General features: G+C 38.0%; 4 protein-coding genes across 13 annotated transcripts; 2 read left to right on the top strand and 2 right to left on the bottom strand.

Moving 5' to 3' along the window:
- The first annotated feature begins 5 nt into the window (after positions 1–5).
- On the top strand, positions 6–4,576 carry Alix (programmed cell death 6-interacting protein-like protein AliX). Its single transcript, XM_076798743.1, has 15 exons — positions 6–267; positions 561–676; positions 918–1,045; positions 1,140–1,418; positions 1,503–1,604; positions 1,693–1,915; positions 1,992–2,115; positions 2,179–2,356; positions 2,427–2,588; positions 2,680–2,823; positions 2,909–3,124; positions 3,204–3,353; positions 3,430–3,571; positions 3,642–3,830; positions 3,934–4,576. The coding sequence occupies exons 1-15, from the start codon at positions 62–64 to the stop codon at positions 4,035–4,037; spliced, it is 2,463 nt and encodes an 820-aa protein (XP_076654858.1). The 5' UTR covers positions 6–61; the 3' UTR covers positions 4,038–4,576.
- A 725-nt stretch (positions 4,577–5,301) lies between these two features.
- Morula (anaphase promoting complex subunit morula) lies at positions 5,302–8,929 on the top strand. Its single transcript, XM_076799587.1, has 8 exons — positions 5,302–5,494; positions 5,645–6,080; positions 6,151–6,392; positions 6,476–6,656; positions 6,731–6,956; positions 7,038–7,222; positions 7,294–7,839; positions 7,929–8,929. The coding sequence occupies exons 1-8, from the start codon at positions 5,420–5,422 to the stop codon at positions 8,366–8,368; spliced, it is 2,331 nt and encodes a 776-aa protein (XP_076655702.1). The 5' UTR covers positions 5,302–5,419; the 3' UTR covers positions 8,369–8,929.
- On the bottom strand, positions 8,299–18,509 carry Crag (DENN domain-containing protein Crag). 7 transcript variants are annotated; one of them, XM_076799585.1, is made up of 21 exons: positions 17,590–18,506; positions 17,353–17,507; positions 16,922–17,255; positions 16,148–16,750; positions 15,475–16,055; positions 15,148–15,388; positions 14,701–14,971; positions 14,267–14,358; positions 13,940–14,190; positions 13,702–13,872; positions 13,490–13,618; positions 13,156–13,405; positions 12,943–13,090; positions 12,465–12,665; positions 12,145–12,375; positions 11,791–12,044; positions 11,379–11,631; positions 10,638–11,039; positions 10,380–10,552; positions 10,101–10,255; positions 8,299–8,418 (listed from the first exon to the last, which is right to left on the bottom strand). In XM_076799585.1, exons 3-20 carry the CDS (start codon positions 17,247–17,249, stop codon positions 10,119–10,121), a joined length of 4,716 nt encoding a protein of 1,571 aa, XP_076655700.1. In that variant the 5' UTR covers positions 17,250–17,255; positions 17,353–17,507; positions 17,590–18,506; the 3' UTR covers positions 8,299–8,418; positions 10,101–10,118. The 7 variants fall into 7 exon arrangements, 6 of the variants coding, with proteins under 6 accessions (XP_076655700.1, XP_076655699.1, XP_076655698.1 ...); XM_076799584.1 differs by lacking the exon at positions 8,299–8,418 and adding an exon at positions 8,768–9,978; XM_076799583.1 differs by lacking the exon at positions 8,299–8,418 and having other exon boundaries at positions 8,768–10,255; positions 17,353–17,455; positions 17,590–18,505.
- A 1,426-nt stretch (positions 18,510–19,935) lies between these two features.
- LOC143360123 (E3 ubiquitin-protein ligase ZNRF2) lies at positions 19,936–24,019 on the bottom strand. Of its 4 annotated transcripts, none has more exons than XR_013083213.1 (5): positions 23,213–24,018; positions 22,022–22,117; positions 21,813–21,918; positions 20,574–21,502; positions 19,936–20,203 (listed from the first exon to the last, which is right to left on the bottom strand). XR_013083213.1 is itself a non-coding variant. In XM_076798682.1 (5 exons), the coding sequence occupies exons 2-5, from the start codon at positions 23,580–23,582 to the stop codon at positions 21,445–21,447; spliced, it is 630 nt and encodes a 209-aa protein (XP_076654797.1). In that variant the 5' UTR covers positions 23,583–23,653; positions 23,717–24,019; the 3' UTR covers positions 20,323–21,444. The 4 variants fall into 4 exon arrangements, 3 of the variants coding, with proteins under 3 accessions (XP_076654797.1, XP_076654798.1, XP_076654795.1); XM_076798682.1 differs by lacking the exon at positions 19,936–20,203 and having other exon boundaries at positions 20,323–21,502; positions 23,213–23,653; positions 23,717–24,019; XM_076798683.1 differs by lacking the exon at positions 19,936–20,203 and adding an exon at positions 22,203–22,341 and having other exon boundaries at positions 20,323–21,502; positions 23,213–23,427.
- Positions 24,020–25,079: the final 1,060 nt, after the last annotated feature.

A 25,079-nucleotide genomic window follows, 5' to 3' on the forward strand; every position in this document is an offset into this window, starting at 1 on the left:
CCAGCGGTACTCATTGTCACAATTGTCAGTTGAATTCATTGAATTTCAGGCATACGTCAAGATGGCTGAGCTAATTTCGATACCTTTAAAGAAACCGTCCGACGTCGATGTTATTAAACCATTAACAAACGTCATTAAATCAACGTACAGCGGTGCAGGTAATCAAAAGGATTATACGGAAGCGATTGCCGAATTTAGTAAATTAAGAAACAACGCGTTGTGGCGAGCTTTCGAGAAGTATGAAAGCTGCTTGGAGGTTATATACGGGTATGAGTCATCTTTAATCAAGTACTATTTCGATAATAATTACGTTAATTCCATGAACGATATACATCTCGGCGCATTGTCGCTTTGTTAATTGTACGTTTATCGTTAATCGTCAAGACAAACAAAAAAGTTTTTAAAATCGCGTTCAATGCACATATCAATCGACATCAATGTTTTTAGACTGACGTGGATTAAGAATGAATGATATAATCAGATGTAAATTAATTCATGCAATTTAATATGGTTTATAGAATTCCGAGCGATCCATGATAATGCGTAATTTGTTGTTCTAGCTACTATGATCAGTTGTGCGCATTGGAGGGCAAGATACCTGCTCATGAATTACAGATCCCGTTCAAATGGAAAGACGCATTCGATCGTACCATATTCGGTGGAAAGCTTAGTTTAAGTAAGATTTGTGAAATGCGCACATTCATTTTAGAATTATCGACATAACACAGGATACAGATTAATCTTACTTGGTTCTAGACTTGCTTATGAATAGATACAAAACAGATAAGATAAAGTTGTTATCAATATTTGAATCATGCCTTTAAAACAATGTATACGTAAGGAGTCGGGCAGTTCTTTAGGAAATTAAGTCGCTTATAAATTTAGGCATTTTATTCAAATATTATTTGCTGTTTCAGCTATTAGCACATTAGCTTACGAGAAAGTATGCGTACTATTCAATATTGCTGCCCTTCAAAGTTCAATAGCTACAACTCAATCATTGGAGAGCGACGAAGGATTGAAGTTTGCAGCAAAATTGTTTCAAGTAAGTATCAAAGGTCGAGACGCAATTCTATATAATGACGTAATGAAAGAAATTACAGAGATTCGTGTATCTGATATTATTGTACGTGTTTCAGCAATCTGCAGGTATTTTCAATTACCTTAAAGGAAATGTTATGATGGCAATCCAACAAGAACCAACACCCGATATTAGTCCAGAAACATTGGGTGCACTCGCTGCGCTGATGCTTGCTCAAGCTCAGGAAATATTTGTACATAAAGCGATTCACGACGCCATGAAAGATGGAATCGTAGCAAAATTAGCCGCACAAGCCGAAGAACTGTACGCGGATGCGTTAAAGTTGTTTCAGAAAGAGATTTTCAGAGCATTTTGGGATAAAGAATGGGTTCCTTTGGTACGCTTGTATTCTTTTGTATATTTTGACTGCTCGCGCGACTTTCCAATCGAATACGTAATCATATTTAATATTCTACTATAGATAGCGGGGAAGCAAGCCGGATATCGCGCGATGTCTGAATTTTACCAATCGCTAGTATGTAAAAATAACAAAACAATCGGAGAAGAAATTGCTAGACTGGAGGTAGATCTTATTTTTTGTACAAACTAAAATTCATCGACCTCGGGCCTGCTATTTATTGAGATATAGTAATTAAAATGTTTGTTCCCAGCATGCTGTGGAATTGTTCAAAGCAGCGCAACAGCGCTCGAACAAACCTTCCTTGTTCCAAGAATATGCGAACAGGGCTCAGAGGAATCTAACAGAAGTGAAAAAGGATAATGACTTCATTTATCACGAAAGGATACCGGATATCAAATCTTTGGAGCCTGTTGGCAGAGCCAATGTTGCGAAGTTTCTGCCGATGCCGGAAGTATTCAGTACGAATTTCAAAGGTTTGTTCTATGAACATTATTAAATAACGTATTCGCTCTGATTATATTTTATATAAAATCTTACTCCACGTTGCAGATCTTTTCGCTGATCTATTACCTGTTGGTGTTCATCAAGCGTTATCGTCTTACGATGTCCGCCGCAACGAATTGGTCAATTCCGAGATTTCAAAGTTGCGCGAGATGACGCAAGTCTTGAATAGGTATATAACAACAATTTAAGCAGGCTCAAGAAATCTTTGGTTGAATAATTTCATTACTTTTAGTGTTCTGGCGAGTTTGAATTTACCCGCTGCTATCGAGGACACGAGCGGTACTGAATTACCTCAGTCTTTATTGGAGAAAGCTCAATACGTGAAAGAAGCAGGTGGAATTAAAGCCTTAGAAAACGCTATGACCGAATTGCCGGATCTATTACAAAGAAACAAAGAACTCTTGGACGAGGTAATAATAAGAATACACCAAATAATAGCGAGATTTGAAAGAAATAATTGCTTTGTAATGTTTGTGCTAGTCGGAAAGAATGCTTCAAGAGGAACGCCAATCCGATGATCAATTAAGAGAACAATTCAAGGAGCGTTGGACAAGAACACCTAGCTCTCGTCTGACAGATCAGTTTAATGTTGTTTTACGAAAATACCGTGAAATTATTAATAACGCGGTAACGGCTGATAAGGTAGGTAAATGGTGAAATGAATACAATTCATACTCGACATAGCCGAGTATTTGTGCACGCGTTAAGATGCGTATCACTCTTTGTTCCGTAGATTGTACGCGAGAAGTATGAAACTCACCGAGACGGTATGGAAATTTTAAGCTTAGACGAAGATGCTTTGATGAACGCGGTACCAACTGGATCGGCTGTACAGGAAAGCAGCACCGTGTGTCAACTTAGGAAACTCATGGAAACTGTAGGCGTTTACATTTTATTTGATTTCTCAGCATTGTTCGATACTGTGATCGCTTTACCGTCGAGACCTGTAATTTGTTTTCGAGGTGGAAACGTTGAAAGCCGAACGCGACGGTATAGAAACTGAACTGCAGTCCGCTACTACCGATATGAAGACAACATTCCTGTCAGCGCTTGCTAAGGATGGTGCTATCGATGAGCCGAACTTGTCCGTGGAAAGTATAGGAAGAACGTACGGGCCTTTGCAAAAGCAAGTTAGAGACAGCATCGCGCGGCAGGAGCAGTTGATCGTCGAGATTCAAGTACTTACAAATACGTTCGTTTATTAGACGATAAAAAACGCGTTTACGGTCATTGATTTACCAACAAAACTTTACGCAGAGGTGTCACGCTGAGTTCACGAACGAACAGTCTGGCAGTGGTAGCTCGAGGGAGGCAATGTTGTGCAAGTTGGCAGCTGCTTATGACTCGTATAAGGAATTAAAAAGCAACTTGAACGAGGGTGCTAAGTTCTATAATGATTTGACACAGGTATGGTCGTGCTTCGTTAAGTCACACATATGGTATTTAAGCGTGCAAGACATTGAAAAGTAATCTGATTTCGCAGTTGTTGGTGGTCTTCCAAAATAAAATATCTGATTTTTGTTTCGCTCGGAAAACCGAGAAAGAGGAACTACTGAAAGATTTGACGACAAATTTGAGCCACACAGGTCCAGCTACAACTCCTACCATTCCAGCTCATCATAGCGGTACGAATAATAAATTCCGATAAACAAGATCTCTTCTTCTAGTCGATTTTAAAGGTGCGTATGCATGCAGGAATACCTGGACAATCTCAATCTGGAGCCGAACAAGGCCCACCTTCACAGTTGCCATACCCTACACAGTATCAAGGAGGAATGCCTGTACCATACGGAGTTGCTCCTAGTACACCATATCCTGCATATATTCCGACTCCCATGCCTGCAACGTATAATCCATATGCCACAATGCCTTATCCTCCTCAAGGTAACCAAAAACCTAAAAAATATATCGTGAGACATTGTCGTGTAGGTACACGCGACTATGCGTGTGTAAATGAATATTTCTATACATTGTGTTTGATTTTCAGGAAATTACAATCCGTATCAGGCTATGCCAACTCCTTACGGTGGGTATGCAACTATGCCACGTTACGGTGGAAACCAGCCACGACCTGGCCAGAATCCATTTTGAAGAGTAGATTGCATGTTACATGTATTACGATTGCAATTATAAGCACGCGACATACGAAATCAACAAGGAAAAGCTTACATTTAATAACGTTGCAGAATTTAAAGCAAAATAAATTTCAATCGCACTCGATCTTGTCCAGTACGAAGCAATGAATAAAAGTAGCGTGTTTAAGATTAATTTAAAGGATAGATACTCCTTGATTGTTATTGCATTTCTGATCCAGTTGAATTTTGATACACTCGACATGTATCAATACGTGATATAAGTTATGCTTTAAATAATGCTTCGCGAAATGAAATGGAAGTTCTAAAGCCCTTGCAACATATAAATATATTTTGTATCAGAACGTACAGTAATGATTAATTAATGACGCCATCAAATTGTAATGTTGTATGGTTATTGCCTTCATTTTGTATTTATAGAGAAACAATTTTATATATATTAATGATTCTATGCTATGTAACACTGTTTGCAACTGTGCTTTCGTTTCGAATTGTATATTATATATTTTTTGTAATAAATTAGGATGTTCTCTTTCATCAGAATACTTTATTGTAGGTTGTCGTGCTCTCTACGCAGAAAAAGTACATTTTTCAGAATATTGCAGAATATTTAAAAAAAAACAAAAAATCGCCATCTACAGCGGCGGATTTTGGAACTAATTTCCCTATCGTTGCAACGAGTAAAACAAGGACGGTCATAGTGTGCGACAAGGACAGTAGATCCTGGCGCGTACCACCTCCTTTTCCATCAGACTTCTAACCCCCTGGTAAGTATTAGGAGTCCAAGCGAACAGAGTCGGTATCCGACCAAGATAGACTTTGTGCACTTTACGGAGAGGGAGAAGGACACAGGGTGTCCTGGGAAGAGTTTTTTTTTTTTAACAGGATTAACCTGGAAATTGACTTTGAGGGTTTGGGTGTTTAAGGTACCTAGAACAGCGGCTCTCTAACCTTTAAGCATAATGGATATTTCTGGTAATCGCTTGATTGGTTGTGATTAGCGTGAGCTAACATGAGGGTGAATTATAAAAAAATTTACAAAAAACTTATAGACAGGCTTGCATGGGTTCATGGGTCCCGATATTTATAGGGAAGGCGCGGCGAAAAGTTCGCGAAGCGGCGGCGTGCTCTGATTGGTTCGCGCTTGGGCCGGTTGCGGATTGGCTCGCACTCGGGTCACTTGTGTGAGCTCGCGACGGAACGCGAGTTTCGCCGTTTCGTCGCAGGTTGATATGGGGGCAGCACTATACTGAAGGTACCGAAATCCCTGGCGTGAGCATCCTCATATATATCCTCTCTGTGGTTATGTTCCGTTGACAGCCTCGAAAATATTGTAATTAAATTCCTATGGTCACCGAAAGTTGACTTATTCTAAATAATATGGATAAATGTGACAGAAACGAGGCTGATGTCATCTCTCAAATACAGTATGCATTTCCTATTTTGAATGGAAAGGTTTGTTGACATTTTATTCATTTTCATTTCATATTAACGAGGACTTAAGAAAATTATGATTTTATCGTAATGTTGGTTATAGCCGACAAAACTGTATACAATTAATGTTCTTGTATCTTCACTGTATAATAACGAAATGCGTATTTACAGCTTCAAAACGAATGCAGAGATGAAGAATTTACGAAAATAGTCGAGGATATAAAGGCGTTAAACTTGAAAAATCTGGTCGAAGATATGGTGATTTACCAAATAAAATATCTCATGCGACAAAGCATTGCTCCTACATTTTGGAAAAAATTTACATGCAATGTAGACAAACAGCAAGGTTTCGAACAATTTAAAAACGCAGTGGATGGATTGTACACACGTATGACAGAATTTTTACCACTGTTAAAAAGATTAGAGTACCTTGTACAGGAACAATCAATTTGTTCACCAGCGAATGAAAGCAATGTATTAAGTAGATTTAAGTTAATTGTGAGATCGACATTATTAAGTCAGATACCACTTGGTTACGAGCATGTGGTCGAACAGTTTTATAAGATTGCATTCAACGTATTTTGTTGCACAGACAATTCTACGCAAGGTAATTACTATTTACATTTATTCGCTTACTGTTGTACTGTTACCTGTTGCTGCACTGTCCGTTATTCCAGTAACTACTGCTAGCAGCGATTACCTTCAATGTACTGGCTGCTACCTGGAAGTAGAGAAATGTCGTTGTCAGCAGATAGTAATTATGTTCCATGAAACAAATAGAAAACTGATTGAACTAGAATTATTGGAGAGACTAGCAGGAAATGTTCTAACGTCATTGATACATGTACACATCAAGAATCATGTGAATCAATCGTGCGATAAAACGTTCGATGTATCACAGTTAGAGTCATTGGAAAATGTAAGAAGCACGTCAATACAATCTATGTGAAATATTCGTACGAACCTTGCAGAGGAAAAGGTTCTTGTAATTTAATTTTACAGTGGCTCGAAACAGTTGTTATGAGTTGGTTGATAAGAGTATATTCCGGAGGTTTCTCGAAAATCGTTTCCTTGAGCGACCAAACTCGGAACGCTATAAATAAATTTAAACAGAAGCTGTCTCACTTTCTGTACGAAACGTACACGAGATTTCGAATCGAGCAGCTTTTCGATATTATAATAGGTATCTTCCTGTGCGGTGTGTCATTTACCGATCATAGTATCGTATGGTTTTACCGTATCTCGATTATTTTCCAGAGTATCCTGATTCTCAACCAGCGATAGACGACTTGCGCGTTTGCTTGGAACGAACCGATCTGCGAAAAGTTTTAATAGACAGTTTACAGGAAGCTTTAACAACGAGATTATTGCATCCAGGCGTGAATACACCCGATATATTGACAGCCTATATAGCAGCTATAAGAGCGCTGAAACAATTAGATCCAACAGGAGTTCTTCTGGAGACGATAACAGAACCGATCAAGTACTTATCGTTAAGATTCAATTCTACAATATATATATCGAAACAATTCCAAATAAAATATGTTTCATTCGATCGATACAGAGTTTACTTGAGAACGAGGGAAGATACTGTGCGCTGCGTTGTAAGCGACTTGCTCGACGATACGTCCAGTGATCTAGCAGATGAATTGGTGAAAGGTGAAACTTTACAATTAGATGATTATTCCGACGAAGAAGAGAACAAAGATTGGGATAAATGGATGCCTGATCCAGTCGATGCTGATCCCGGTACATTTAAATATCAAATGTCAAAGCTTGTATCGATCTAATACGCAATTTTAATCGAAGTCATTTTGCAGCAAAGTCAGCACAACGCAGAGTTTCCGACATAATCTCGATGCTAGTGAGCGTGTACGGCAGCCAGGATTTATTCGTGAACGAATATCGCACGCTACTAGCAGACAGATTACTGTCTCAATTGAATTACCATACCAAGCGAGAGATCCGTCACTTGGAATTGTTGAAAATACGTTTCGGAGAAAATCAACTTCATTATTGCGAAGTTATGCTGAAAGATGTCTACGATTCTAAAAGAATAGACGAACATATACAATCTGATGCCAGCTATACCTCGGAGAAAGAGGAGTTCCCCACGTCTGCTTTGATACTGTCGGCACAATTTTGGCCGCCGTTCAAGGAAAACTGGAAATTAGAGTTGCCGAAAATTGTACAGACTCAATTAAACAAATACGTGAAGGCGTTCGAATCTTTGAAGGGAAATAGAACGCTTTGCTGGAAGCCTCATCTAGGGAATGTTACATTGGAGATCGAATTGAAGGACCGGAAGTTAGAAATTAACGTGACACCGATACACGCCACGATAATCCTACATTTCCAAGACAAAAGTAAGAGATACTACTATCTGTAAATAAACCTTCAGCGCGAATGTTTGTAAAAGTATTCGTAACCGTCCTGTTTACAATTGTTTTTACAGAAGAGTGGACTTTAGAAGAACTGGCGGACACGATGCACGCTCCCGCGACCGTGCTCAGGAGGAAAATAACGTTCTGGGTATCGCAGGGGATATTGAAAGAAAGTTCGAACGATGTCTTCATCTTGCAAGAAGAAAGCTCTACGAAAAGTAGATCTCTAACGGACGTTGTCGAAGACGAAGAGGTCGAGAGCGTAATGGCGTCCGCGAGCGACCAAAGGGAAGAGGAATTACAAGTATTCTGGTCCTACATCGTTGGAATGTTGACCAACTTAGACTCTATGCCGTTGGAGAGGATCCATCAAATGTTGAAAATGTTTGCGTCTCAAGGCCCCGGAGCGATGGAATGTGGTTTACCTGAATTAAGACAATTTCTTGATAAAAAAGTCAGAGAACACCAGCTGCTGTTCTCCGGCGGTCTATATCGTTTGCCAAAAACATAAAATCGTTCGAAACCACTGTCGAAACTGTTTTCTCTCGTGGCGAGACTGCCCTATGAACAAACATAACACAAGGAAACACGTTTATATAAAATACCATGACTGACTTTTATTTGTATCTTATATTCATAATATAATAATGAACGAATATACAGTAGTACACTTTTTACAGAGTTCATAGTGAAAAGTGCATAGCATGGTTTCGTTAATTTATATATATATATATATATTTCGTTGCTATGATTTTTAACGAACGATCTATATAGTACAATTTATATACGCGACTGGAAAACAATATATTTTTGTTCAGAAAGTTATTGTTTCAATTCAAGTCGATCGCTGACGGATCATCGTTTAATGATACTTAGATGAAAATCAAAGTCAATGTTCGTGTCTGTACATACTTAAAGATCGAATTTATTAATTTATAATTGTCTTACATTATTTTCCAAGCGAATATTATTAAAATTGTACGAAAATAATAAAATGTTAGATTTCTCGCTACATCGAACGTATGAAAATAATAAAATTTTATGGTTGTAAGTCGCGTTGAACGTTTTTATACGGGACGACCAAAAAAACCCGTCGAAAAATTTACAATTGTATTCTAAACCCGAGAAAAGAAAACGAAACTAACAAACATCGGTTCGCAAACCATTCGTTTTTGGAAGTATAAGTACTATACAAGTACTTCGTAAACGTGCGCGGTACTTCTAATTGATTTTCTCTCCTGTAAATTATTTTTTTTTCTTTGTAAGGTGTAGAATACAATCGAAAATTTTTCAAGAGAATCATTTCCTATGCAAAATTATCGCTGTCATTTGAATTGCGGCTCCATTTATTGACTAGCCTACAGAAACACGAATTTGTGCTGTTAAATATCAAAGCTTGCAAAAATAAAATGAATATTCACGAATCAAGAATGAGAAAGCTATACGAGTAATTACTATTACTTTTTTAATGCAACAAATTTGTAACAGTAGTCTGTAATATAATCCGTTTCATCCACGTTGCACTACAAAGTAATAAATGAGAGTCGATGTTGTAGTTTCAAGCACTTTTCATCGTGAACGCGTAAGTTATTCAACTATTAGTCATAAACTATTTAATTGTTCCAACTAAAATATAAGAAAATGAATATTGTCTTTTTTTGTTGTTGTTGTTAATGTTACATAGAGTCGTAAAGAGAGTCTTGTTGCAACCCTCAGTGTCTCAAAACACAACCGTGGTCGTCTAATCCGTGCATTTGCGAAGTGAACATTGTCGGAATCGTACCAATTAGAAAATTCGAGTTGCGTTACTTGCGTACCGCATCTCGATTCATATTTAAAAAGAAATCGAATGTACAGTTTTATGATCAAGTCAGTTTCTTTGGTACTGAAAAAATGATTAATATCACGTCGATAGATACAACTAAGGGGGTATTCACATATTGCCATAAGAAATTGTATGCGCAGCCTACTTTCTAAATAAAAAAATTATTTATAGTAAATTGCATACTTCGAATATGAAAAGAAGTGTAGCTCGTGTTTGACAAGCTAATTCGCGAGATACGTCCGAGCGCTCTTCACTTTGAAGAGAATTTCGTGGAAAATGATCGCACACACGTTCATCTAAAAAAGAAAATCGATCCGCTACGAATTTCGAAATCAGACTTGAACAGATAAACCTGTAATGTTTTCTCCAGAATGTTCTATTCATTTTTCACAATATATTACACCGTTTTTTTTTATACCTTTTTTACTCTTTATTTTTACACGCTCAGTTGCTTAAAATAATGTCTGCAGTACACTGACATCATCGAGGGCGGAGCATCCATTTTACACAACAGCTTCTGCTCACCTTCCGATAATCTCTCTAATGATAAAGTATACTCTCTGTCGAAAACACCTGCAACACGAGAGCAAATTTTAATACCTGTTCACGATTCACATAGCATAGCAGTGCAGAAAATTTTATAATAATTCATCGTAGAACCAAAAAAGAAATCCTCTAATAAATTTGTTCCGTGTACCTTGATCAATATTTCCTCTACCCAAGACAGTAAATGCCAAAAACAAGATATCACGGTATATAGAAAATAGAGGTTGGTCAGGTGCTTGATTTCTGCTTCTTTCTAAGGCCACTCTTTTAATAGGATCCGCTAGATCATTTCGACGAACGTTCGTGATCACTGACTGCATTAACCTATTACAATAAAATACAATATAAATGTTAGAATATATTATGAGAATATTTCTGTACGTTCGAAAAATATGATAGTTGGGTTTACGTTTTATCCTCTGCAACGTTGAATTTCCATTGGAGGTACATAGGCAGACGATCCATATGGAGTCTCTCGTTATCCCACATGGTTTTGACACCTACTGCACCATAGTTTATTTGTTCGTGCATCTTATCGTTACTTAGCCATAGATCTGGCAGGTGACTCGTTAAATTAATTCGTTCAAAGTACCATATAAGATTCCAATACACTATTGGATGTTCTTCGATGAACTTATGCTTCGTGAGACATGTATCACCTTCTTGGCTTAAGACACTTTCTAACTCCTTCCTTAGAACTAAAGGGTTCAAATATGGCACTGTGGTAGGTTCCAATAATTCTTTCGGTTTGTCCAAAAGTTCAACTAGTGCTCCCATTAGAGGATCGTTCTTCCTTTCATTTGCTTTGCATCTTCAACAACGAATTTTACATGAATTTTACAACCGTGCGACCACAGACTCGTGTATTGTATACAAAGTGAGTTAGGAAAAGGAAAGTAGGAAGGTGAAGTGGGTTTGTGAAGTACGAAAAAACGTATTCGATAGTTTTGTTTTCTACGGATCACTCTGTATACCTGATCGCCCCTATAAATGTCGCAGGTTAATAACTGGATTGTAATGAATGAAGCTACATAATTTCGAAATTAATTGCTGTCATCCAGTAGCGACTGTTTCTAATGGACAACTGGCGACAGTTGGCAAAACAGGGGCTGCGACACCTACAGAGACATTATACTGTACCTTTCATTACCTATAGTCTAATATCGTTATAGTCAGCAGAGGTACCGTCGCCTTGTCACAATACTGGCAGACCGTGTTTAAATTTGAGTCTTCCGGTTGCCAGCCAGCCATGATCTCTTCGTCGTAGAGTATGGTGGCACAATGATGACATCGACTAGCGCTAGACAGTACAAGCTCGACAGCGATTCGTTCGTCGAGTTCTCTTGATCCTTTCGAATATAAACATTCCAGATCGTCCAAACAAGAGTCTATATTTCCATCAGCTATTCGAAGAGAGTTCATTGAATTAATCTACTCTTGTATCCCTTCATCTTTCAGCAGAGGGCGAACCCGCAGAACGGCTATGTGCAAAAGAAGATATCATCGAAATCGTAGGCAGCTGTTCTGCAGGTTCACCCGACAGAGTTTCGAATTGTACAGACCAGTCATTTTCATGGCTTCGTTCCGATCTTGCACAGAACCCTCTGCCGAATCCAGCGATTCGTGCGACGCTCCGTGAGACATTCTGTAGTCCCGCTCTTTCAGTTTCACGGGCGTGCTGGTCGCGGAAATAGCTTCTTTGATCACGTCGAATTTTTTTACCACCGTTGTGGCGGCCGATTTTAAGCTGTTCAAGCCACCGAGTATCAGTTCATTCGACTTTTTCCCTGTTAAACTTGTGGTGCTGAAATGAGTACTGTCTTAAATTATAATTTCCTAGATCGAATCACGATTGTTAATTCATTGTTGATATTTTTAATGAACTTTCGAAGAAAAGGAAAAACAGTTCGACCTACTTAAAACTAAGTTTCAAACTAGATCCTAGGCTGGACAGGCTGGAGGTGACACTGTCCTTTTGAGACCAAAGGCTGCTCAATTCTACCAGCCTCTCCCTCTCTTTGTCTTGTTCCCCTTGCTGCGCCACAGAGTGGGGCATTGTTTCACTTCTTTGTAAATGGCCGCCTATCGCTACGCCGGTCGTTTCGTCTATAGATTGATGAAATGTTGCGCTACGTGGCAAGACGTTGCTAAAAAGAAAAAAAAACAACAAACAAATCATACAATTTTACACGTAGAGGGAGAGTAAATCGAACGAGAATAGACGAACAAGATTTACCTTCGAAATAAAAGCGGTCCTCCCGGTCTCTCCTCGACATTATTAAAAACAGTTAGTGTACACGTTGAGCAATTCGAGTCGTTCTCTTCCGAAGGCGAAACGATTGGCGTCTCGTCGTTGATTAGGGCGCCCAACGGATCATTCTCGGTAACCGGTGTGCGTATGGGACTCTTCAATGGCGACTCCAAGTTTGGAACCAATCTGCGAAATTGTAACGGAGAATATTTTGAGCACTACATGCATTAAAAATCATTTATAGAGAATATCTCAGTAACTATTAGTTTGTTTCACCCCATGTACCCTTATAGTTTTTCTTCGACAAGATTCAAATTTATCCTTTACAATACAGAAACTCAAGGTGACATCTCGATAAAAAAGCAAAATAGAAACAGTCTAATTATTACATTATATGAAGAAACCACACCACTCTCATTTCAACCATTTGTACCTATAGCAAATAGTTTACAATTTACGTTACCTTTGTGTCATCGGTAAATCATTGAGTTCCTCCATTTGTATAGCGTTCAACGCCACAGAGTCTTTCACTATACTGTTCTGCCGAGGAAGCTTTTTTATTTCGAATGGCCCATACTCCGGCAGATCCGAGGTGGAACTTCCTTTCGTAGCTGCGCGAATAAAGCGAAACCGTGAATCGGTACGACTGCATCGAATCATACTAATTAGTACTTACAATCGCTGTGCGCAGCTTCCGTGTCCTGAGAATGAGAGCTGTCCAGGCTGGACCTAGAAAACGCGTGTTCCATATTCGCGGTTTTACCGTCGACAGTCGACAAATCGGCGGTCGAGCTCAACCTTCGTCTAGCGCTGCGTTTGCCGGCCCTCTTGAACAACGCAGCGCCGACTATGGCGTTTCGGAGTTTGTTCCACATCAATTGGCTGGAATTAGTCATGTCGGACGGCCAAGTTGCTTCGAGTACAGCCTGTAGTTTTCAACGACGACGATTAATTATCACGCATCGAACGAAATTGAGAGAGACACGTTGTCGTTGACGAAAGCAACGAACCTTGTTGTAAAATCCATATGTGAGAGCATTAGGCTGGACTCCGCTACGTTTCATGTGAAACAATAATTTCACAGCTAGCACAGGTTGCCCGTAAACGCCGCAAAGCTGCATCATAGCTCGGTAACAGACCTGTAACCGAAATCTCTCATCGTTATAGTTATTCGAACAAGTTGCAAAATTGAATTCTTAGCTCGCGAAAAGAGAGCACCCACCTCTTCGATAGGATCGAGGTGCAATTTCGACATTTTCACTAGCAGATCGTACGCCTGATGTAAAATTGTAGCTGGCTGGTTAGACACTTGCAACATAGCAGGCAGGTGTAGAAACCAAAGGCTGTAACAGGTGCCGAGCAGACATCTGCCCCACCGATTCGGCTTCGCTGCCTGAATGAAATGTTGTTCGTAAGTTCGAAGCAAAAATGATATCGAAGCGAAGAGACGATATTTTCACCTGTTTGCGCGCCATCCTTTGCGCCACCTTAATTTCGTGTTTGGTTCTGCGTGCCATGGGACTTCCTGGTATTATACCGAAGGCACTTAAATTCGCATTTCTTATGTTGAAGTGTTTCTGTGGCCTTATCAGATCTGGATTCAATTTGAATGTGCGATAAACGATCGGTGTCTGATTCGGTCCAGCTTCCGGTGGAGGTATAAATACTGTTCGTTCGCTGTGCTGAGATTCGTCCAATTCCAGAAGTGGTACTGAACGATAGAGATCACAAAATTGATTTCAAGCAAGAGGAAGACAACAAAATTGATATTATATCGATATTTTTACCATTTTCATCCTCGACGCGTTCCGTGCATTCGTCGAAAAACGCTAGACCCGCCATATCCATGTCGGATACAAAACTCGTTTCTTCTATAAACCTGAAAGATAAAAAAAGAAATTAAATTACGGTATATTCAACAAAAATTGTACGTTCGATAATCACGGTCACCGTAACATAAAAATTACAATTAGATAACGATATTATTAATCGGTATATAAGGTATCTTCTTGTCAGTCAGGCTTAGTGTAGATCATCGCTTTCACAAATACCGAGTAAATGAGTAACGATATCTTATACTAATGTTAGTATAAGATATACAATATTTGATTTATATTTCAAACATCGTAATAAGTGGTACAGTACTAAACAAAAGTATACCGCACCAACGGCAGAAACGTAAAGTTGGTATAATTGAATAAAAGCACGCATGTGTAATCACCTTATAAACATCTGTGTCTTCACTAACATACTATAAAATTTCGCGTGAGCCTTGTCTCGACTTCTGAGAAACGCCTGTATATTAAACAAACTGGTCGGATCCGTTGAGCCAACCGTTGGAGCTTTCGTGATCGGTAATAAGAAAGCGCGATATCCTTTCAATACGGTCGCGGTGAATCTTAAAAAAGCATCTTGTATTTCAAGTTCCAAAGCTTGCTCCTTCCGCTTCTGTTGGAACTCTTTGTCGACACTGAACTCTTCGTCGTCTATGTCTGAAAAGAAAAAAGAAAACGATTACACACGAAGAGATGGCCACTTGGACTGCGAATCTTTATGGAAAATAAAAATTGTCCACATCGATTGCAAGAAATTTGTACCGAGTAGAAATTTCTTTCCTTCTTTAATAACTGTAAAAAGCTGTAAATAATAACGATAACGCTGTGGACACCTTTCATGGACGAATAACTTTTCCCCAAAGAGATCAGCTTCGAGTAAAGATGTTCCAGCCAATTGCGAAGTTGTCTGGCTGCCTTCTTCGGCAGCAGTTTTACGTTCAGATATTTCTTGTCGTCGCAAATCGCTATATTATTCGTATCCAAATTAACGCAATTAACATCGGACGGTGGATCGTACAGGTCGAAGAATCTAGAATCCACGCCGATTAAAAACGGTAACGGAGCGTGCAACACCTGTAATATCAAATACATATTTCATATATTGCACCGTAATAACATTCTTCTCTAGTACATTGTCAACACGTAGCAGTATAATTTACCTCTGCCAAACCTAATGGACACAGTGGTATGTACGGACACTGCCACTTGAACGGAAACAATATCATCGCGATAGCTTCGCTGACCGATGTGAGAACATCGGGACGCAACGAATGTACAAGTATCTTCTGCTCGGTTAATATTAACAGCAATATGAGTAAACAATTGTCAGGCCCTAAATTAGTAAGTAACTGCCGGAAACTGGCGCCGGACCTAGGCAACGCCAAGTCCTCCGGTTGCGTTAAAATTAATCTGTCGTTGCTACTTAATTGTACAAGGATTCTTGGTCTCTGCGGGCTCGGGAACGGTATGTCGTACAAAAAATATGCTATATACTTCTCAATAGGAACGTTCTGCGGTTTGTTGTTAACCATGCTATGTAGAAAAACTAAAAATTTCTCGAACGTGTCGAAGAACGGCCAGTGGGACAGGATGCATATCGATTTACTGATGTTCAACGACTGCGAAGCGGGATCCGTCAACTGCAGCTTCTCCAATTGGAGTTGGGTAAGCTTCTTAAGTATTCCAGTCTGCTTAAGCGCTTTTACTTGCGACTGTCCCTTATCGATTTCTGTATGGTCAACTGGAAGAGAGAGAGAGAGAAAAAAACACAGTTAATCGAAACGTAATTCTTCGCACGTTGTATGGACGTCATAAGACGAATTATTCTCGTACCAGAATTCTGAATGTTCTCCGCGAGAATGTCAGGCAATTGTTGATTCTCTTTCGAATTGGAAATGTCCATCTCCAGTTCGACCTCCTCGTAAAACGTAATCGCCGAACCATATATTTTCTGAGCCGCGTCGGCAACGGTTAAAACAAACGTCGAAAACACCGGTTTCGGCTTGCTGGCCATTTTCGGCCAACATTCTATCGTCGCTCCCATCGGCAAACAAAACATCGCGACGGAATTCGGGAAAACGAAACTATTGTAGTCCGACATCGGATATTTGTACAGCACGGCCGGTTTGAATGATATCAGGTTCGCGCGATTCATCGACTTCTTGTAACACAAATATACATCGCTGCCCAGCATCCCTTTGTTCAAGTTCTTATTGATAACGCAGAAAGCGTGCGGAGGTGTTTCTCCTTTATTCGCCAAGATCACGCATATGTCTGTCACGACTAAAGAGTTGCAGGACATTTTATGACTTGCCCGTCTGTACGTGACAAAGATTCTTGACGTCGAGTTGTTCACGTTCGCCAAGTGTCCCTTAGGAGTTTCCAACACCATTTTAGCATCTTGCATTATCCGTTCTTTGCCATCGTATATGACACCTGAAATCGGTGTGTTTCTTGTTAAACGTATTCTCCTACTTTCATTTCGATACATTCACGACTGGCAACAGAGATCAGTATTCCTCAGCTAAATACCAGTAACTTAATCTTATGTCGTTTCAAAATCTGACCAGTCGAGAATATGTTAATATATATCGTAACATGTCTCACCTATATCAACTAAAGGAGGTTTGTCTCTCCCTCTCCGATAACATAAATAACATTCGTTTGTTCTTAAGCTACCGTGATTTAAATCAGCGGGTAAACCCGAAACGGTTTGCGATAACAAAGTGTATCCTTCCGGACATTGTTCGCCTAATGCTGGGAATATAATGACAAGATCAGTGATCGGAGGTTTCATGTGCATGTCCTTAACATGCGTTCCCTCTTGGTACCAATCTTCCAATTTCTCTTGAGTTTCGTTATCATTTTCAAAATCACTATCTTGACCAGGCAAACCAGCGATAACAAAATAATCTGCTACCCTCCTTTCATCCATGACTACCTACGCATATACACATGTACACAGAGAAATTAGAAATATTAGTAATATATAGAGCTATTCGAACCAGTGTTTACAATAAATAAACAAAGTTACCGACTTTAACCAAAAACTTCTTCACATGGTATTGAAATAATCCTCTGCAAATCTCCTCCCATATATTTCGAAATGATCTCTGTTACTTTCGTTTCCTAACGATTTTACTAAAATAATAATCCCTGATTGAATTATTTTGTAAAAGCATCCTACAATCAGCTGAAATTAGTATTCAATTAATACGACTTGCGTGTACACTCAAAAAAGAGAAACGGTGCGGTAAAAAATGTGATTAAATTACCTTTGACAAGAGAAGGTTGTTCGAAACATTAATATATTCTTGATGCAATTCTCGTTTCAAACTGATCAAGGTTATTATTTGATAGATGCATCAAACTTGTTTTTTTCACAACAACAGCGATATATTTACACTGTTCGCGATCACTTTACCAAAAGTATGTCTTCTGGAAATGCACAATCGAACGCATACTGATTTATATTGTTCGCAGGTTTTCTTGTAAATACAGCGATTTATAGGATAAATAGTTATTCTTCTCGGAAAGTGAATAAACAGCGTACGAAAGCGTAGGATAAATCGACCAAAACGAAGTCAACGTTAATGCTATCACTTGCACTAATTCACTGATGTTTTAAACGTCTTAATAATGACATCAAAACCTTTTCCACAAATCGTTTTGAAAGTTATGCGTTTCTAGGTTATGTGTCATGCCAACTATATTCTGTGCATTTACTTCAATCACGAATGGCATTATCGAAATGTCACAGAAATTTTCAATAGAAAACCAATGTCTCTCGGGTGTTAACTGTTTTTTTTTGTTCGCACGGCCAAAGCAAAAACAATTCCGTTACAAATAAAACATATAGCGCATCGTATGCAGCTAAAAATTACGCGAGTAGAAACTTTTCAAACTACAAACAGCTCGAACGTTTTCTACCATAACTAAATCGAATTTGTTATTTTAACTTTCACGGTGTATGTACAATTGTTCGTTATACTTATACTAACTCTTGAAAAATACGATTGCAGAACATATTAGTAAATGTCATGACCATACATATCAAGTTTAAAAAAAGTTGTAACCAAGCGTATAGTTAAAAAATAAATAGAACCAAGTTGTATATACATATACATATACATATACATATATTCCAATGTTAAGCACTCATGTGCAACATGTAACGCGTCTACTCGCGTTTCTTAAACTGTTTAACTATCGCCAGTTTTTATCATTTATTTCCCTAGTACGATAGCGCGCGATACTATAATCATTTTATTATTAATCATTTTCCAAACATACGAATGCGCGAACCGCTAGTATCTCTTTGTACGCATACATATACATATATATACATATATATATATACGTAATCATTTTTTAAATCGCTGCGTACTTTAATTAATGCGGGCATATTTTAAACATAAAGATTACAACTCTTTTTCGTAAATATAAATTTCTGCACAGAGTTATTTTACTTTTCATACAGTATACATATTGCAGTACATATCTATGATGTTTATAAGTTTTGGAAAATATAGAGGACAACAGTTTATAATGTTGGATACCATGGACATGAATGCATTTAATACATAAATATATATATGTATGTACATTATGTACGTGTATGTAGATATATATATACATGCGTATAGCTCATCTGTCGTTCTATAGATTGTGTTTATTTGCTCATTGAAAATGTCAGAATAATTCTAAATATACTAATGCGAATGACAATGACAATAGCAATAACAGTAATTTAAAAAGAATCTCGATGTAACAATTATAGATGTTTATTAATATTTTCTGTACAGATATCATCCAACTATGCTACTAATAGTTCACAATATCAACGTGTAATTGACAGTTAACTGATAACTTTAAAATTTAAAAACAAGAACTATAATGATTAAAAAAGTTCTTTTAACTTGCAATGCTATATGTACATAAATGCTACTACGAGTGCACCGAAACTCAGTATCAACGAGAGCGTTTCCTGTCTTTTGTTCTCCGTACTGTCCTTGATAAACATACGGAATGAAGGGCATGTGAAGGGCGTGGGGGTACACCTTCAACTTTCATGGACATTCTCGTTCATGGGACCCTCCTAAACGACCGTGTCGATGAAAGGCAATGATTAACCAACTTTCTATCCCATTGGCCGGTTAGCATTCTTATCTTCTGACCGCGCATACGCATTGTAACATCTTTTTCGGTGTGCAATTTTTGACGCAATTAAATTCCCCATTTAAATCCCCCCCCCCCTCCTCCCAAAAAAATTTATAAAATTCATTAAAATTAGTTTGTGAAACTCGTACATGTTCCCTTGTTAAATAATCACACTGTCATATAAATTGTGACAATGGAGACATAAACAAGGGTAGCAAAATATAAAGTGAAATAAATGAATAAAATATTTTAGAATATTTACCTTTTCCTACTGAAAGCTTGTGAGAAACTACTTTTAATGAGTATAGAAATGAGAAAAGAATTGTTAGTATAGTCATTTGATACATTGCAGAGAAGGGTTTGTGTAATTTGTATTTTTAGAGGGAAATTTGAACGTGTTCTTGCGAATTTCGGCAATTTTCTTTTTTTTTTTAGATCGTAGTCAATAACTAACACATCTCTATAATATAATGAAACATAGAAAATTTTTTATTTCCACTAACGATTACTAATTCTGTGCGCTTACATCGGCAACAACGGCCTACTTTATGTTATTATTCTATTTTGCTTACACTCGATTATCCCGGTCATACTCCTGGTCATTCTGTTACAGGTCCTAATTAAATACCGTGAGTAATTAGCTCCTCGAGTCACGGTGATCAACGACTCCACACAGCAACGTAAACATCATGTGGATACCTATACTATTAATTAAAAACGTGTCTCCGTCTGAATGGAGAAAACCCTCGTTAATTAGTTATATGTAGGAATTTATATTCTTAAATGAAATGATTTATAAACAAAAATATAACAATATCACTCACTATTTATAATTTTAAAAACAGTAGTAAATTTAATATTTTTATTAATACAGAATTTATGTATTTATTTCATTATTATTATTATATTTAACATATTGAATGCTTGATTCATTTTTGCAGTTGTATTTGGTTTGAAATTTTTCTCATTTTGTTAGACTTTTGTTACGATCTGTAATGCAAGTCTAATTCAGATATATACAACGTGTATATTACTGGAAAATTGACAGACCATGTTTATTTCTGTTACAAAAACTACCATGAGTTATGTTAATGCTTACCATATAAAAAAGATATTAATTATAAAATAACTAATTTCCAACTAATAGCAAGTTTACATTCCATGATTGGAGAACGTCGATTTTTTTTCTCCTTCTCTCTCACTCTCTCTCTCTCTCTCTCTCTCTGTCTAAAAAGTAAAAGAAATTTATCACAAACTTTGAATTCTAATAAAAAAATTCAAATGTATAGTTTTATTGTTATTACAGCTTCAACAGCGTTACTAGTAAAAGTCCATTTCTTAAAACTTTTATATATCCGACTCTTCCTTTTATGAAAGTATCAAAAATATCCTTTCTTGTATTCATTCCCCAACAGACAACAAAAATGAAACATTAGATTCATAATTAAATCATTAAAAATGTAATTAACTCATTTAAAATAGATGTTGCCTAATTATTATACAGGCCCTTCGACTAACACTCATTCTACCCCCTTTTCCAAAAAAGGTGAAATAACCAATAACAATGCAGATCATCTTGCTTAACTCTAATTCGACTTCAAGATGTAGAACTAAGTAAAATTTATAAATATGGTACAATTGATAATAAGCTTATAGAGCACTAATAGATTAATTACAGATACGTATAAGTAATAGCATTGTGTCGTTGAATCTTATGGCGATTTTTAAGTCCCCTGCTTACAAGTAATATAATCAAGGATTTAATTAAATGTCTGTTCTCATATTCAAATTGAGTATGTGTCATTCAGTCGAACAACCACACGCACCAACCACCACAGTGGACTAGCAGCCATCTTGACTAGCTTTTTTCAAATCTTTGCTGTTTCCTCCCATTTTATTCCCATCGAAATGAGAGTCTTCTGGGCCAGCAACAAGTTGCATTGTGCTCTTCCATATTCAATGGGTATAAATCAATCCCCAGGATGCTCGGGGCAACTACGATTCACTTGAAACCATTTATCAATGCAGCTGAAATACATCAATTACAGTTGGTTGATTTCAAATTACACATAGAATTGCATCATTAACCCTAGAATGACATTGTGGAGTCACTAAAACCTTGCAAAGAACCTGCTAACGAACATTAGAATATATAAAAGTCTTTGCTACTTCCCAGAATTTTAATAATGCTTTATAAAAAGTGTAAGTGGAAAATAATATTTGTACGTACAGACATTTGCATGTAGCTATGTGTCTCAGTGAAAATGTCACTGTGTCTTTTTAGAGTTAATACAAAAAAAAAAAGTATAATAATGCTTAAACTATACAAAATACTTACTTTTTATGATATATACAAAGGCATGGTAAACGGGCTATAACATCACCAGGTTGTAAGTCTTCAAGACAGATAACACATTCGCCTTTCTCGTCAGATAATACATCTTCTGCAATGCAATGTAAACAACAATATGTTAACTTCCTGTTTTCTACATTTATATATATTGTAATGTTGCAACCGCAAAAGAATAAATATACATACAAACTTACCATTGTAACTAAGACGTGGTTTGGTCAGGCACATGACCAGGTGACATTCTATATCATCCGGTAGAATAAATTTGGAGCACACAGGACACTTTAGACCTTTAAAATAAAACACATTATCCATGGATACGAACTGCGAACACGATGATAAACGATAAAATCGTAAAAATAGTAGAAACTGTACCATAAAGAATTCTTCTCACTTGATTAGTTGGAACAACCTCAGTCTCAGACTCATTTAAGCATGAACTTATTATAATTCCCATAATAAAATCGGCATAACTTGACCCCTTCCATCCCAAATAGTAAAATTTTGTTTCGATCTTAAAACGTCATTATTTGTAAATTTACACTTTCCACGATCGTGATTTAAAATTTACGCAACTACGTTTGATCACGATTGATTTACATGTGGTTACCGGGACAACTAGCAGACAACATGCGCCAAACAAATGTCCGCCGACTTTTGCTCACAATTAATTTAAAGCTTTTCAATAAAACGTGATCACAACATAACCTAACTTTTCATCGCGCTAAATCCGATTATATACGCGACTCGAGATATGCTTTTGCACGTTAACTTCTCTTAAGAAATCGAACAATTTGAAAACTTTCAGTAATTATAACAACAACAACACAATGTATCCTGAACAATTTGCACAGATAAACATTCAATGAACTACGTTTGTTTTTTGTATTTAAAATACGGAAAATGACGTTTCATCTTATTATGATAGCTACACACGAACACATCTATACTCACACGCACGCAACAACACGTAAATACGTACGAACTCAACACTGTTATGTAATCAATAATAAAATCTCTGATATTACTATATTAAAAATCGATATGTATATATGCTACAAATTTTCATACCTCGTGCGTGAGTATATACATATACGCGCGCGCGCACGCATATACGTATGTGTTCTTATATTTTATATTTGTGTGTGCTTTTGTATACATGTATGCATATATCTATACATATATATATATATATATATATATATATATATATATATATATATATATGTATATGTATATGTATACACATATCATACATTGAGATCATACATTATACATTTATAAACATAACAGAATGTAATGTTTCTCAGTTGTTGCTTAATTTATTATACAAGAGTGGGTAAACTATTTTGAATTTCATAAAAGCTTCGAGCCATTACACTTACCGTTGAGGGACCAAATATGAGAAGGCAAGCTATGGGCAGCGTAAACTCGTCCACCGTCTTCATCTGCATCATCCGAATCGAGTTGCGGCAGACCAAGTGCTTGGCTGACTCCAACACCGACAGCGGCAGCAAGGCTTTGTTCTTCAGAGGGAAGGTCCGGCACTGAACTCAATGAACGAGCACGTTGCCTGCTATCTCCCGATACTCGAGAAGTCTGAGACTGATTGCCTTGCTGATGTTGCAACATGCTAACACCTTCGGGTAGAGAGCGGAGCAGAGAAAAACTCTGCATGGTAGTCTCATTCTCTCCGGTAGAGGATTGCCCATTGCCTCCAGCAGATTGTGCTACGGCACTTGGTTTAGCTCCCATCCCAATATGAAATAGTTGTAATAGTTTGTGTTTCAATAGAACCGAGTTCTCGCTTGATAGGAAAATTCTGCCTGGTAATCAGAAGAGATATTAGTATTCCAAATATTGGAGTTGGCAGTAATACACGCACTGACACAATTCTTGCAGAGACAGTCTATCCCTGGTTCTTCCCAGTTTTTACGTTCAGAAGGCTGGTCGAAATTTGTCGATCTTCGCATCAGCAATGTTACAACACTCTAGGATTTAACGTAGGCCGGAATTTTGCAGACATGCACCACAACGAGCAAGTCATATCGTCCGAAAGCATACCAGCGGCTTGTCACGCAAAATACCCCCCGACATCTTGTGAGAAACTTCCTAGAAGTCAGTAATCAGCTGCTAGATATCCATTATGAATTTACGCTGCGTGGTCTCGATTCGTTTGATTCGTTCTGTACTCACGCGAGCGCACCAACTGCACTTGGCTTAATACGACCGGCTGATTGGCCGTATCAGATAAAAATACAGTGTTCCGATTGGCCGAGTATACATCGTTGTAACGCACCACCAATCGGAAGCCGTTTCCTAGTTCGGAATCTTTTTACCGTACTCACCGAAATCTGGAACAAATTAAGGACCAGTTTTCCCAGGTGGCCTTGAACAATCGATAGTACCGCTATAACGGCCGCTAGAAGAAGCTAAATAGTAACATTTTCGTCCAGTATGGGGAGCTGGGTGCACTTTCCACATTCAGTGTCGAGTGACATTTTCCGAGTCCTCTCTGATTCGGTCGCATGATCCCTGACAAAAGTGGCCGACATCGTAAACAACGGCGCTGCCGTAGCTTCGTTCGAACAGCCGTGCCGCGAACACATTCACACACCACCAGGTCGACGTGTACGTGTACCGATGAGAATAGCAAGGGTCCGGGATGCCGCGAATTATTCCTCGATAATGCAAAGATGGGGCTTATCAGTAATCAAAAGCGCTAGATAAAAGATAAATCTAGAGCGCTCGCCGTCAACATTCTCCATAAGAACCCGGTTATTTAAGAAAATGTGTCCTTATATCTACATTCTGCCGAATATTGCAAATTACGCCTAGAAAACGCGAAAGTAGGACCTGTTCGTTCGCGAGCGCTCTAGATTTATCTTTTATCTAACGCTTTTCACCCCTGGAAAGCCCCATCTTTGCATTATCGAACAATGATTTGCCGCCTCCCGAACCCTTGCAACCTTTTTCGTTCTTGCGGATCTAGCGTTGTGTGCGGCATACCATGGCACACGCACACGGCACGCACACTGTCATTCGAGCTTCTCCTAGCGGCCGTTTGTAGCGTGAAGATCGCTAGGAAGCTTCTCCTAGTTCCTGTTTGGAGCGTGGCGCCTCAAGGCCACGTAGGTAAACTGGCCAGATTCGAATGAAATTCTAAAATAGAAATCGAGTTGGTCATCTTGTATATTAAGCGTCTATGTTCGATACTTCTGTATCCATAGACTCAGAATATTCTCACAGAGA

This window comes from Halictus rubicundus, chromosome 13 (assembly GCF_050948215.1).
Source record: "Halictus rubicundus isolate RS-2024b chromosome 13, iyHalRubi1_principal, whole genome shotgun sequence".
Lineage (NCBI taxonomy): Eukaryota > Metazoa > Arthropoda > Insecta > Hymenoptera > Halictidae > Halictus > Halictus rubicundus.